This window comes from Ahaetulla prasina, chromosome 8 (genome assembly GCF_028640845.1).
Source record: "Ahaetulla prasina isolate Xishuangbanna chromosome 8, ASM2864084v1, whole genome shotgun sequence".
In the NCBI taxonomy this organism is placed as follows: Eukaryota; Metazoa; Chordata; class Lepidosauria; order Squamata; family Colubridae; genus Ahaetulla; species Ahaetulla prasina.
Genome location: NC_080546.1, coordinates 32036047 through 32049683, shown reverse-complemented (window position 1 = coordinate 32049683; position 13637 = coordinate 32036047). Strand labels below are relative to the sequence as shown.

The 13637-nt window shown below is 38.8% G+C and overlaps 1 protein-coding gene across 3 annotated transcripts in view; it reads left to right on the top strand.

The window, feature by feature from the left end:
- The window catches only part of FHDC1 (FH2 domain containing 1), a 53380-nt gene continuing 39743 nt past the window's right edge, over positions 1-13637 (top strand). The window contains exons 1-2 of one of the 3 annotated variants that reach the window (XM_058192503.1): positions 1-186; positions 12564-13182. In XM_058192503.1, the coding sequence (XP_058048486.1) occupies positions 12712-13182 (471 nt within the window). In that variant the 5' untranslated portion in view covers positions 1-186; positions 12564-12711. Of the gene's footprint in view, positions 191-1452; positions 1659-12563; positions 13183-13637 lie in introns of those variants that run through there. The other 2 variants (XM_058192504.1, XM_058192505.1) reach the window with 2 other exon arrangements.

Below are 13637 nucleotides of genomic sequence, written 5' to 3'. Positions count from 1 at the left end.
CTGCTACCTGAAACAGCCCCGCCTAAAGCTGCGCTTGCGCAGCGTCTCCGCCTTGTCCGGCTTAATCCTGGCAGCGAAAGAGGCGGCGGCGGCGGCAGCAGCGGTGGCGTCCGGAGGTTTGAGGAGTCCGCCTGCTAGGTGTCCGGACGCTGCGGGTTCGCTCGCAGAGCCCCGGGTGGCAGGCAGGTAGGTAGGTCGATCCAAGTTTGCTCCCGGTTTTCCGGAGTCGGATTTAGCGTTTCTCGGCTCGGTTGTATATTGGAAGCGCAACTCCCGATGTGTCTATCTTAGACTACAGTTCCCACCAGGCGCAACTGGAGCGGCTGCTTGCTGGGAGTCGCCGTCCTCCCAACAGGTCGGAGGTCTGGGTCACATGGGCTGATATGTGGAGGTCGGCGGAGACTTTAGATGTCCCTTTCCTTCCCCGGGCCGCCGCTCCTTCGCGTTTGCTTGGAGGGGAAGGAAGGCTGGTTCGGAGAGACCCGAAGCCGGCTGGCTTTCTCGGCATCCGATCTCCCTCTTTCTCCCCTCGCTTTGCCTGACGCCCCTTCCAGTAATAGAAACATCGCTCCCCAGCTCGGTGCCCTATCTAGGCGTTGGACTACAGTTCCCATCATCCGAGCTAGCAGGTGTACTCATTGGGCACTTGAAAGGATGCCCCTTGGTGCCGGGAGAGCCCTTGTCTCGGGGAAAGCCAAACCATTGCGGGACCGGGGGAATGGTGGGGAGACGGTAGAGGAATGGAAGTGGATTTCGGGAGGAAGAAGGCGGTTGTGTGTTTGTTTCGAATAAAAAGGGATAGGAGGATCGTTGGCATCGGTTAGATTTCTTTCTTCCCCCGCGGCCCCCCTCCCAATGAAATTAAGACAGATTCCCGCCTGTCCGGCATCTTTTCGCATCTCTGCCTTTGTAATTATATTGAATTATATATTCAATTATATTGAATCTCTTTCTCACACACGCACACACGTACGTTTTCAGGCACACATTCCCGACCTAAAAGCCGGTGTCGAGGCACAAGTCCACTTCTCTCCGTTCGTTTTGTTTTTCGATGTGGCGGCCTCAGAAAGACTTGAATTCCCACCGAAGTTGTAGACCTGGAGGTTTGCCCAAGCGGTACATTATGGCTTGGACTAACTGGACTGCCTCAGCGTGAGGGAAGGGGCTGTGTGTCGGGCAAGGCGAGCTCTGGATCGCTCGGCTGAAGCCGAAAGACAGCTCCTCTCTTGCTCCCGGGAACTAAAAGTAGGGGTAGCGGGGAGGCAAGGAGGGAAGGGGAGGGGAGTGCGAAAAAGCTTGAGGTGGGAGTCGCTGGGTATCCCCGGATAGTTGGTCCCGCCGCCCCGTCAGGACTGCGGGTGGAAACGGGGAAACGCCGCCTCCGATTACAAAGACTGGAGTAGAAGGAGCGATAACCTCCCCGCCGTCACAGCCAACCCTTCCCGGGAGGTGTCGCAAGGTGCCCCGCGGGAGCCCCGAGCGCTTTCGGCGGAAACGGAGAGAAGGGAGGCCAAGTCTCTGGTGGCGGCAGCCAGAGGCCAGCGAGGCGCAGCCATGGAAACAATGGGCTTTCTTGGTGCAGGAGCTGCGCTGAGGAGGCCGGCCCGTGAGAGGGAAGCCTTTGCCTCGTGCCCCGCAGGAAGAAGCAAGCCCGGCAGGTGGGAGACAGGAAAGGGTGAGAGTGGGTGGGTGGGCTCCGTTTGGTTGGAACAGGAGTGGTTAGGAAATGTCTCTTGCTAGGTGGGGGGGTGTCGTCTCCTATGGGGGTGTGTGTGAAGAAGAGACGCCTTATCGCCACATCCACCATCTCTGCTGCTGTTTCTGCCACTGCAATCGACAGGCGGGTGGCTTTGGCGTCAGCATCTGTCTTTCCTGGTTTGGGGTGGGAGGGGGAGACGATCTTCGCTGCAGCCCACAACGCCTCGCCCTTACGGTACTGCCTCTGATCTCACTTCGACTCTGGCTGTTAATGAGCTTGTTATTTTTAATTGGCCTCCTCCCCACGTTTTTTAGGATTTATCCAGAAACAAAGCAAGCAGCTTAAAACATAAAAGTATACACTTAAAAGTGAATTATTATTATTATTATTATTATTATTATTATTATTATTATTATTATTATTATTATTATTATTATTATTATTATTATTATTAGTCAGCTGCAGAAGGCCACCTTACTGGGATCTGCTCACATAATTCGCCAATTATCACACAGTCCTAAACACTTGGGAAGTGTTCGACTAGTGATCTGTGATACGAAATATAGCATAGTTATCTCTATAGCATAGTTATCTCGTTTGCTGTGTATACTGTCATAATAATGATGATGATGATGATGATGATGATGATGATGATGATGATGATGATGATGATGTAATAGCATCAGCTAGCTGCTAGGAGAGTAATAGAGGCGAGGGCATTTCACATTGTCACCATTGATCTGAGATGTATATGCAATGTACAGGGAATTTGTTCCTGCAGGATTCTCATAGGGTTTTTTTTTGTGGGGAGGGTGTTAATCAAAAAGATCTTAAATGTAAGGTACCTGCTAAAAAAATCTCAAGTTTCTAATTTCAGATACTGTTAATCAAATGAGAACCGGAATAAATTTAGATTCTTTTTTTGAATGATCAGTTTGCTGTAGCATAGGGGACAGCCCCCACTTGGGTGGTCTCCTAAGCAGAAGGCAGTTTTATTATTCCAAATTCACATGTGCCTACTCCCACACTTTTAAAAAACTTAGACAGCAAACCTCTTAAGTTTGGAAAATGAGGACTGGGGGGGGGGAAAGATTGTTTTCCTAATCTATAAAGAGTTTAAGGCTTTAAGGATACTTTTCACAGTTAGTAGGGCATTAAGTTTAATTATCAAGATGTATTGTGCATGCTTGGTTTGATTTATAAAAAAATGTAACAACTTTTTCATGTTCTCCTGAAATGTATCAAGCTTGTTCTGCCTGAATGGCTTAACACTGCCGTCCCTGTCAGGCATTAATGGTACATAATTTAAATTCAGCCATAAAGGAAGAGAAATGGTTTGGCTTCTGTCCAGTATTGACCATTCACTAGTTGGGACATAAGAGAGAGTGAGCCCAAAGTTTACAATTGTAAGGTATGTGTCATTATGGCCATCAAGTTGTAACTCGAAAAACAACAGTGTGCCTATTCCAGTCTCCCTGTAGATCCCTGCTTTATTTTCAGTTATGTTGGCTGATGTAAAAACAAGTGCTATTTGGCAGAGAACCCAATATTTTAATCTAAAGCCTGAAGAAATTGTAAGTCTCAGCAATGGATTGGATACCAGGGATGAATATTGTGATTACAAAGGAGAAGCAGTAAACTGCCACATTGTATGTTCTGCATTAAAGGGGAAGCTAATTCTTAGGAAAAAATTAGGTTTCCTAAAAATATAAAAGGACTGTGTTTTTGTGTTCCAAATAAAATAAACACTCATGCTTGCTTTTTAAGGAAAACAAAACAAAACAGCCTTTCAAATGCCCTCTACACCCCAGAATTTGCTGCTGTAGAATTTGTGGTTAGTTGCTCAATCTTCCCTTTTTGTAGGGGAATTACTTAATATTAAAACATTATTGACACGCTGACATCCGAGCATTGTGCAGAAAGCTTGTAGCACGTGAAGACTAGCAGTATTACTATTCTGTTCTGATATATATATAGAAATTTGTCTTAGAATGTGAATTCCAGTCAATTATATTTTTTATCCATTGTGATGATATCTCTTATTTTATTATCATGGATGTGAGTGTGGATTTCTTAGAAACGTACTGTTTTCAGATATGACTGAATTTTTATAGTGTTAATTGTAAATTACTTGAATTTCTGAAAATTTCAAATAGTTAAACCATAGCAGCTATTGTATTATTTATATTTAGAAATATCTCTGTTTGCCTGTGGATCGCTGTTAGGCTTATTGTTGGAGACCCAAGGTGAATTTACACATCAGCAACTATTCTTGCGATGGTATATCTTTAGATATTTCTGATATTGTTTCTTCATCTTTCTGTTGGATTCACATTTTCACATTCTCAAGAAAACATCAGGATGTGGAAAGGGCTGACTCTGTACTTCTGGTAAACACATAAAAAGATCTGTACCTTTTAATTCCTCTCTAGGACTTTATACTGATACATCTACTTTTCTATGTAAAGTAATTCTCAGTGTTAGTTTGTGCACAACACAGGTGCATAGCTTATTTATACAATGGGGTTGTGAGAGTATGCCTTAGGCGTACACATTTATTCATTCACACCCTTTCTTGTGAATCAGGGTCTATCGGCAGCTCAGTACCACACCCCATCCATACCCTGTGTAACTTGAACACCAGGATTGTGTGGGAACTGGCCCTAAGACCTCTTCAGATTAAAACTGTAGTTTCCTTCAGACTAGTTGTTCAGGATGTAATCCCACATCCAGCAAAATGTGTGATAATAGCCTCCAGTTTTATTCTTGCAGTGGGTTATGAACTGGAGACATCTGCTGAAGCAAATTGAGCAATAGCTTTTCAGACACTCGTGTGATATGTCTTGTTTTAATAAGTAGGGACTGTGTGTGAATATGCCTTAAGGTGAGCTCTTGGTCAGAAGACAGCATCCAAGAAAACCCATTTAATTTCTTCCCCAATTGTTGGGTTTTCATCCATTGCCAAGGTGAAATGTACACCCTTGCTTGAAGCAGAGGCAATAAGGGAGTAGATAGCTGAAGGGGAAGCTACAATGAACAACAGAAGTTTCTTTCTCAAAGAAATCTACCCAATATAAAATTGACCTGAATTGAACTATAGTCCAAATAAAATTTGGAATCTTACTGATCTGATGGCATTAAAACTATTCAATTCTTCTTTTTCCTATAAATGGATATCTTAGTCTTTAAAACAGGTAACTAAAGCTCCACATTTTATGTGAAAGGCAACGATTATATATATATATATAATTTTGCTTAAAATTTGAAACATGCAAAACATGAAGCCAGCGTGATTTAGGGATCTAAAACTGGAAACATTAAACAAAGTTTAGTAATATTGATATTGAATCCCAGTGTTTGGATATTACATTATCATTGCTTAGAATTCTGACTAATTATCAGTAGTAATCTTGATAGTCCATGTAAGATTAAGTTGTATATTCTAATTCACCCCTCTTTTGATGGCCATGCGTCATCATCAGCCATTCTGTCATGTCCGATCCTTAGACACTCTATGGGTCAGCACTCTCCATGCTCCTCTGTCTCACACTGCCTCCTTCAGATCTGCCATGGTCATCCTGATGTCATCCTTTACAGTGTCCAGCCAGAGGGTACTAGGGCAGCCCCTTCTCCTCTTTTCCATTGATCACTCCCAGCATGATTGACTTTTCGAGTGAGACAGTTGTCATGACATGACCAAAGTCTCTGTTTGGCGATCTTGGCTTTAAGTGGCTTTATTTTTGGTGAGGTTTAGTCTAGGACTTCTTTGTTATTTTTGCAGTCCATGGGATGTGTAATAGTCACCTCCAGCACCACAGTTCAAAGGCTTCTGGAAAAAAGAGGAAAAAACATTTTCGGAAAATCATCATTTGTTTGAGCAGATGTCTGGTTAACAATTCTCTGAAGGAGAATGCTGGCTTAAATGGTCTTGGGTTTATGTATCCTGATTCTTATTCAGCATAAATGGTAATGTGGCACCCTGCTCAATCTCTGTAAGCCATGGAGCCTCTGTCAATTGGAACAAGTTTCTTGGTGCAAAGCTAGATGTATTCTTCCACACCTGAGATCTTTCTGAAATGTTTTAATTCTGCAGTTAATATTCAAAGAAAAAGGGTGATGGCGATAAGGCATTTTCCTATCAGTTGTGCTTCTTTCCAATAACAGTTAAGATCCATTGGTGTGGTTTTCCTCTTTGCACATATCTTTTCTTATCTCCTAGATGGGGAAGTGTATTATTACAGGTGATATCTTTGGCTCTATTTTCTCTTATTGTGTGCTTAATTTTTCCTAAGTTCTCTAATTTCTCTACATAGCTTTCCCAAACTTGGGACTTTGCACTTGGTTGGTCTTTGGCTCCTATCCCCTCAAATAACATGGCTGTTTCTGATTCAGTTATTATAAAACAGATTACCTGTCCATCCTGAGAGCATCAACCTGAGACAAGGTTGCTCTAGGCACAAAGTGATACTGACTTCATCAGAATCTATTCACAGTTGTATTAATTGCTTCTCATTTCACTTAAATCAAGACGGTCACGGTCACTATGCACGGTCACTCATGCGCTCGTCACATCTCGCTTGGATTACTGCAATGCTCTCTACATGGGGCTCTCTACATCCGGAGGCTTCAGTTGGTTCAGAATGCAGCTGCGCGGGTGATAGAGGGAGCCCCTCGTGGCTCCCATGTGACACCACTCCTGAGCAGACTGCACTGGCTACCTGTGGCCTTTCGGGTGCGCTTCAAGGTTTTGGTTACCATCTTTAAAGCGCTCCATGGCATAGGGCCGGGTTATTTACGGGGCCGCCTACTGCCACCGACTGCCTCCCACCAACCCGTACGCTCTCACAGAGAGGGACTCCTTAGGGTGCCGTCAGCCAGGCAGTGCCGACTGGCGACACCCAGAGGAAGGGCTTTCTCTGTGGGGGCCCCCACCCTCTGGAACGAGCTTCCCCCAGGACTTCGCCAACTTCCTGACCTTCGAACCTTCCGCCGCGAGCTTAAGACACATCTATTTATTTGTGCGGGGCTGGCCTAGAGTTTAGTTTTAAAGTTAGTTTTAAATGGGGTTTTGTATTATTTTAACGATAGTTTTAAATTTGGCCTAATGTAATAAGTTTTTTAAATGTTGTTTTAACTTGTATTTATTCTTATGTTTTTTATAAGGCTGTGAACCGCCCTGAGTCCTTCGGGAGATAGGGCGGTATAAAAATTTGAATAATAAATAAATAAATAAGAGAACTTGCATATATAAAATGAAGTTAGTAATGTTCACTTATCTTGCTTCACCCCTTCTTGAAGCGATTCTGCTAAAACAACTGTTCCATATCTCTTGTTTTCCTTATACATCTACTCACTGTCCCCATAAGGGGAATGCAAGAATGTATTAATCACTTCCTTTTGGGCCACTCATTACCTGCTTTCTTAACTGATGGCTAGAAGAGAGACCAGCTTGTAGCATTCATGTTTACCTTGGATATAAGTGGCAATTTGGGATTACTGAGCTTTTGTGAATGTTATGCATGTACATGGTGCATTTAGAATTGTCACTTCCTAAGAAACATCTTCAGTGTTTTAAAACTGGTTGGTCCAGTGCACAAGAACTTCACATATACAGTTTTTCCTTTAGTAAGAAAATATATTTCAAATTAGATGCATTATTATGAGCGCAGGTTTATCATTTCCTGAATAAACTGTCAAACATATTTGTTTTTTTAAAAAAAATGTTTGTGATTAATTCAGTAGCCAGCTGGATCATAAACACCCAATTTAATTATGTAAATATTGCATTGTAAATTATATTGGAATTGGCATTTCTCTTGCTGTTAATTGCCAAGTTATTTGATCGATTGATACAAATCTGGAAGTTCACCTACATATTGCTTTGCAAAAAAAAAAAGTAGTTATTAATTTTCCTCTGCAACTAAAGTTCTTTAATTTTTTTATAATGCTGAAAACCAATTTGCTTATAATAAGAGAAAATACTGTTTTTGAATTGCTTAATCAACATCAATCCATAAATGTCAATCTGCCATACTTTGGATAGTACTGTTCCTTCTCATGAAGACATTTAAACATTTCCATTTTTAAGAACCGTATTTGAAAGCTTACTAGTCTTTGTATTTCTTTGACAAAGAGCTATATTGTTCTGACAATACAATTTAGTTGTATAATTTTCTCTGTCAGATTCTGTCATTGACTTTATCTCCCTTTCTGTGTTGCAATAGCTGCAGTGCTTTTTTTTTTGTTCAGCACAATATGAATTTAATTGTAAGCTTTACACCTCTTCCTCAGGCATAATATATATAATATATTCTGTATTTCATTATATCTTGGACTTGAATGTTGGCTTTAATACCATATGATAAGGACTCTAGCTGTATTTTATTTCTTCCATATCATATTCCACTAAACTTCGAACAAGTTTCTTGTTTAAAAAATGTTTTGTTCACTCTATATTGTGAACCACCCAGAGTTGTTTTAAGACAGGTTTTATTTATTTTATTTATTTATTTATTTTGTCAAACGCAACAATATATATAAGTATAAGCATGAAATAACCATACAAATTGAATTCAACCAGAGGGAACATTAGGACAGGAATAGTAGGCACGCTGGTACTCTTGTGCACGCTTTGCTATACAAATCTTTTAAATGAATGAATGAACGAATGTACAAATGTTGATTTCAAGCTCCATAATCCTTTAAGCAATATCAATTTGGAGAAAGCTACCATATCATGTCTACTTTTACATGAAGTTTTCCTTCAGAAAAACAAAACGAATAGTGAAACTTGCAGTAAAAAAGGGGGGGGGAAGTAATTGCTGTGATAAGTTTGGATATTGATAGAAAAAGAAATGTATTAAAGATCTATAAGGCAGCATTAAAAGATTGTGTAATAAAATTATTCTTGTGGTAGAAGTGGTTTGAATGAGTAAATAATTTGATTTGTTATTGTTCCTATCTCAGTATCTGCCAATAATAAAACCAGAGGCCAATAAAGAACAAATGATTGAATAGAAGAGTTAGCAAGAGAGAGAATATAGCTTTCTTTCAATTAAGTCAAAATGTATGTCTTTTAGCTGGAATTAATGCTTAAGTTTTTACATGTTTCTATTAATCTTTAATAGAAGTGTATCTTGAAGCCCTGACTACAAGTTTATGGTGTGTGTATAAATTATGTAGTATCCATAATTCTGTATGTGTCACAATATAATTATAGCAAGAAAAAGCTCAGCTGTAACAACTATGTATAAATCTTTACTTTGCTAAAATCTCAGAGCACTTATAAAATTTATTAGACTTTATGGAGTACTGAAACTGATTGAAGTTCCCACATGCCTCGTTCCTAAATTGGCTATATAATTTGTTGGCTATATAATTTGATATTGTATCGTTAGGCTTCAATCCTAAACTCTCACTTTCTTAATTTTTTCTTTTTACCGTATACTGAGAGCAGAAATAGTCTCTTGTCTTTTAAAATATGATGGGTCAATATATTCCACATATATACTGACACCTATTTTTTCCTAAATAATTTTCTGTGTACTATTTTAAAATTTTGAGATTTTTTTAATACTTTGTTATATTGTTTACAAACAACCGTGTAATTTAGATCTGTCAGTTATAAGACTTCTTTTCTATTAATCATTTGAATCCAGCTATGCTTTGCTGCTGGATTTAAAAGAACATGTGTTCACTTAGAACAGGAGTGTCAAATTCAAGGCCCTCGAGCCAGATCTGGCCCGCGGGGTGCTTAGATCTGGTCCACGGGGCCAGCGAACAACCGGCCTGCAGTGGTGCGTCTGCCAGTGAAAATGGACCCCGAGCGGCATTTTCGCTGGCATAGGGCTGCAGGATGTTGAGCTGGCCCACCCTATGGGCAATGCCCACTCAGCCCCTGAGGTCAAACACAACTCGGATGTGGCCCTTAATGAAATCAAGTTTGACTTAGATTTTGAAAACTGTATTTCAAAAACTGATATCTAAAATAGTTGCTATGTTATATTTATTTACTGATAATAAAAATGCAATTATACAGTGGCTCTTCTAGCTTTTAAAATACCTATCATCCCAGTATGAGATAATCTGGACATACTGGTTTGCCTATGTAAATATTTAGCTTTGCACATTTGCATAGTTATGCATCTTCTCCTTTTCTTTTAATTGTTTATGCTTGTTACAATACCAAGGAGTCCAATTTAAAGTATCCATCTGTACTGCAAACAAAAAAAATGATGATCTGACATATTTGGTGAACAAATTTAGTTTATATTTTTAAATTCTATAATATAGATAAGATTAATAAGATGTCCTGAGACTTGATGTAAAACTAAACTGAATTTAAGGTATTTAGCAATAATTTAAAAATTGTTTCAACTATGATATTTAATGTTCAAGTTTCACAAAATATGATTATTCAATAAAAGTTTATATTAATTTTAGTGACTACAATTTGTGGTACTGAACATACGAACAGAAGAAATACTTAAAGATAATTTTTGTATTCCACACAACCATCAGTCTGGAAAAAATATATGACTGAATGTACACATCACAATAAACCATGATGTAGTTCATTTGATTTGATTTAAAGTGATATATGAAACAAATTGGTTGTGGTTTATTAATTAATAAAGGAATTTTATTAATCATGGTTGGTTAATTAAGCCATCCAGAGTGACCTTATGGGGGAGATGGTCAGCATAAAAAAATAAGAAATAAAATAATTAAGTGGTTGTGATTAAAATCAATATATTGGGTTTACATAGTATTCTTATTAATAGTAAATAAACTGTGTCATCACAATATAGTAAACTAATTTTAATCCAGATTGCTCACATTTAATTTTTCTATTCTTATATAAAATATAAAATATTCATACCAAAGATAATTTATCAAATGTATTTGGTGGTGTGCATGTATAATTGTCCCCCAATAAACACAGTTCAAAAAAGCTTGGCATAAAAGTCAAAGTAAACCAAAATAATTAAAAATATGGCATGATTGAATGAGTTGTTTGGTACCCTCCAAGTAGAAGATAGAATTATGTGTTGCATCACTGAAAGATTGCTTAGCCATTAAAGTGAAAGAATATAGGTCCACAATAAGTCAAAAATTATTTATAATATAGTTTAACAAGCTATACCAAGGTAGCTATTATTTTCTTTTGTCAGTGCCTATGGCAAACTTTTGAGAAGCAGTTGAGTGATTTTTTAAAATTATTTTTTAAGTTTTTTATTTATAACACAACACAACACAACAAACACCAAACACATAACATACATTCCCTTGTTACGACTGTTTCCTAGCATTGATTTATTACTATTTACATTTTCTCCCATTTCCCCTTATAATATTTATATCTTTCTTGTCCCGTTATCCCTTATTACTCTCTAATTCCTATCACTCATAAAATTAAATTTATACATTTTATACACTATCTTACAGATATCTTACACTTATTGTTTCTTTCCTTTCATCACTGTTCATTTTTTCTAATCTCCAGTTGAGTGAATTTTAATTGTGTATGCTACTCAGAACCATATGCAAGTCAGATGCGGGGGGGGGGGCTATATAAATTTAATAAATTGAATGTGTCATCAAGTACTTTTTGACTCCTTGTGCACATAGTGCATAAAATTGAATTGAATTGAAGGGTAGGAATTAAAAATAGCACAAGATAATAAATAAAGCATGTGTTGCTATATAGTCTGACGCTTACTGAGTTAATGATAATAGATTTAATCTAAAGTAGTCATATCATACCAAACCTTGTGATGCAGCCCAAATAAGATTTTAAATATTGGTGTGATTGATTTGGCCAGAAGCCTAAATAAAATGTTTTACATGGGCTCAATTTAAATCCTTTCTAGCCTTCACTTGCCTCCCATGCATAAATGAAGCTGACTTAAGAAATCCTTTTCTGGATTTCAACTTGCTTCCTCAACTTTGCTCACAGTGATGATGTGATGTTCTGTCTGGACCATAGTTAATCCTGCATCTTTCTTTCCTTCCCATACTAGCAAAATATTTGCCAATTGCTCTCCCTTCTACAGGCACCGTATTTGGAGACTTGGTGAAGGGGAGGAAGCATTAACAGTTTTGCTCTTCTCTCTGTCCCCTTGGTCTTCAAGGGGAAACAACAAAATTCTTGCTGATTTCAGTTTTTTATCCTGCTGAACCTGTTAAAAACAAAGCAAAAATAGCCAGCATTTCACTGTTCCACTATTAAATATGGAACAAAATATAAAAACAAAATAAAGATCCATTCTTTCCTGTCAGGGAGCCAAGCAGCCCAAGACAAAAGGTCATTGAAGTCACAGAGTGGAGACTATTGAAATTGCCTGCCAGAACACACACCAGCCACCTGGAGTGGAGTTGTGTAAGATGAAATGAGGTGCAGCAAGAGACTGGCTTGTTTCATTAGGAGAGGAAAAGAAACCACTGTTTTTGATGCAGAGTAAGAATCCTCAGTTGGGGAACGCTTTTTGAGATTCTTTGCAATGGACTAAGAATGATACCATCCATTCCTGCCTTAGCAAAATGGCAAGTACCCTATCTTCACTCTGGAGGTGTGGATCAGCTCTGGAAGTTATTCTTAGGTTGACATTAAATTAGGACCACAGGCAGGTAGTTCAGTTTTAAATACTTTGGGCATGATTATAAACAATGGCTTCTGACTGTGTTGTTTACAAAGCTTAGTCAGGTTGTATGTTGCATTTCAAGACTTATAAAGTGGAGTTAGTAATTGGTATGTCTGGATTGATGGAATCATTTGAATATAGTCTACAAATTGGTGCTTTGACCATAACCTTTCCCATATTTGCAAAAACATTGACCTAGTCTTCTTGTTTTTCTGTTACAGATTTCAGGGGCGAACATAGATCTCTTGAATTTCATTGACGGATGGTAAACCAAAATTTTGATGAGCAAGTCATATGTTGTTCAGCTGCTAAGCATTATATGCACATCCACAGAACTAAGTTTGTCTCTCCACGGAGAGAGATTATAAAATGCATGTTATGAATTGTGTCTCCTTGGTCAATGATAAAGAAAATGGAGCAATTTCAGCTGAAGCTGGATTAATGATTGGTGATACCAACGAACCAGAAGAGCAACCCCCTCCACCCCCACCTCTTCCTCCACCATGTTTTTCCATAGAAGATGGATTGTTGCCTTCATCAGCAGGCGTGCCGCCGCCGCCACCCCCTCCTCCTCCCAATCTAAGCAGATCTTCAGTATCACAGCTGTTGAATGGACATGGCCACCTGAGCAAGAAGAAGCGAATACGTAGTTTCTTTTGGAAAACAATCCCCGAAGAACAAGTCCGTGGTAAAAACAATATCTGGACTATTGGTGCTAAGCAGAACTATCAAATTGACACAAAGACAATTGAAGAATTCTTTGGTCAGCAAGAAGAACCTGCGCCACTGGAATCTAGAAGCAGATCTTTAAGAAGGTCATTTAAAGATTCCAAACAAGAGGTAAGCATGAACATGGAAAGAAGCATTTGATTTTTGAATTTTTATTAAAGGAAGCCTATTTGCTAAGATATGAGTGTGTAATACTTGTCTGCCATGCCTTCTAGAGGTGCTGGGCTTCCATTCTCATCATCCTTCAGCTAACCATGATTCTTGCTCGTCAGCAATGATTGGGGTTGTTGTACAACAGAGCTAAAGGGCACACATTTGTGCAAGCCTGGTTTAATTACTTGTGCATCTTACTTTACAGTAAGATTATTTTACTTTACAGAAGTAAAGTAAATACTTTACAGAAGTAAAGTGTATTACAGAATATAATCTTATTCTGATGGAAAACAAAATTGACTTTATCTAAATGTATATCAAATAACAGCAATGATCACACATAAAGTTTATGGCAATGAAGTAAAAATATGTGATTTGTAACTTTCTGTTATCGCCTGTGACCTCTTGAAAAC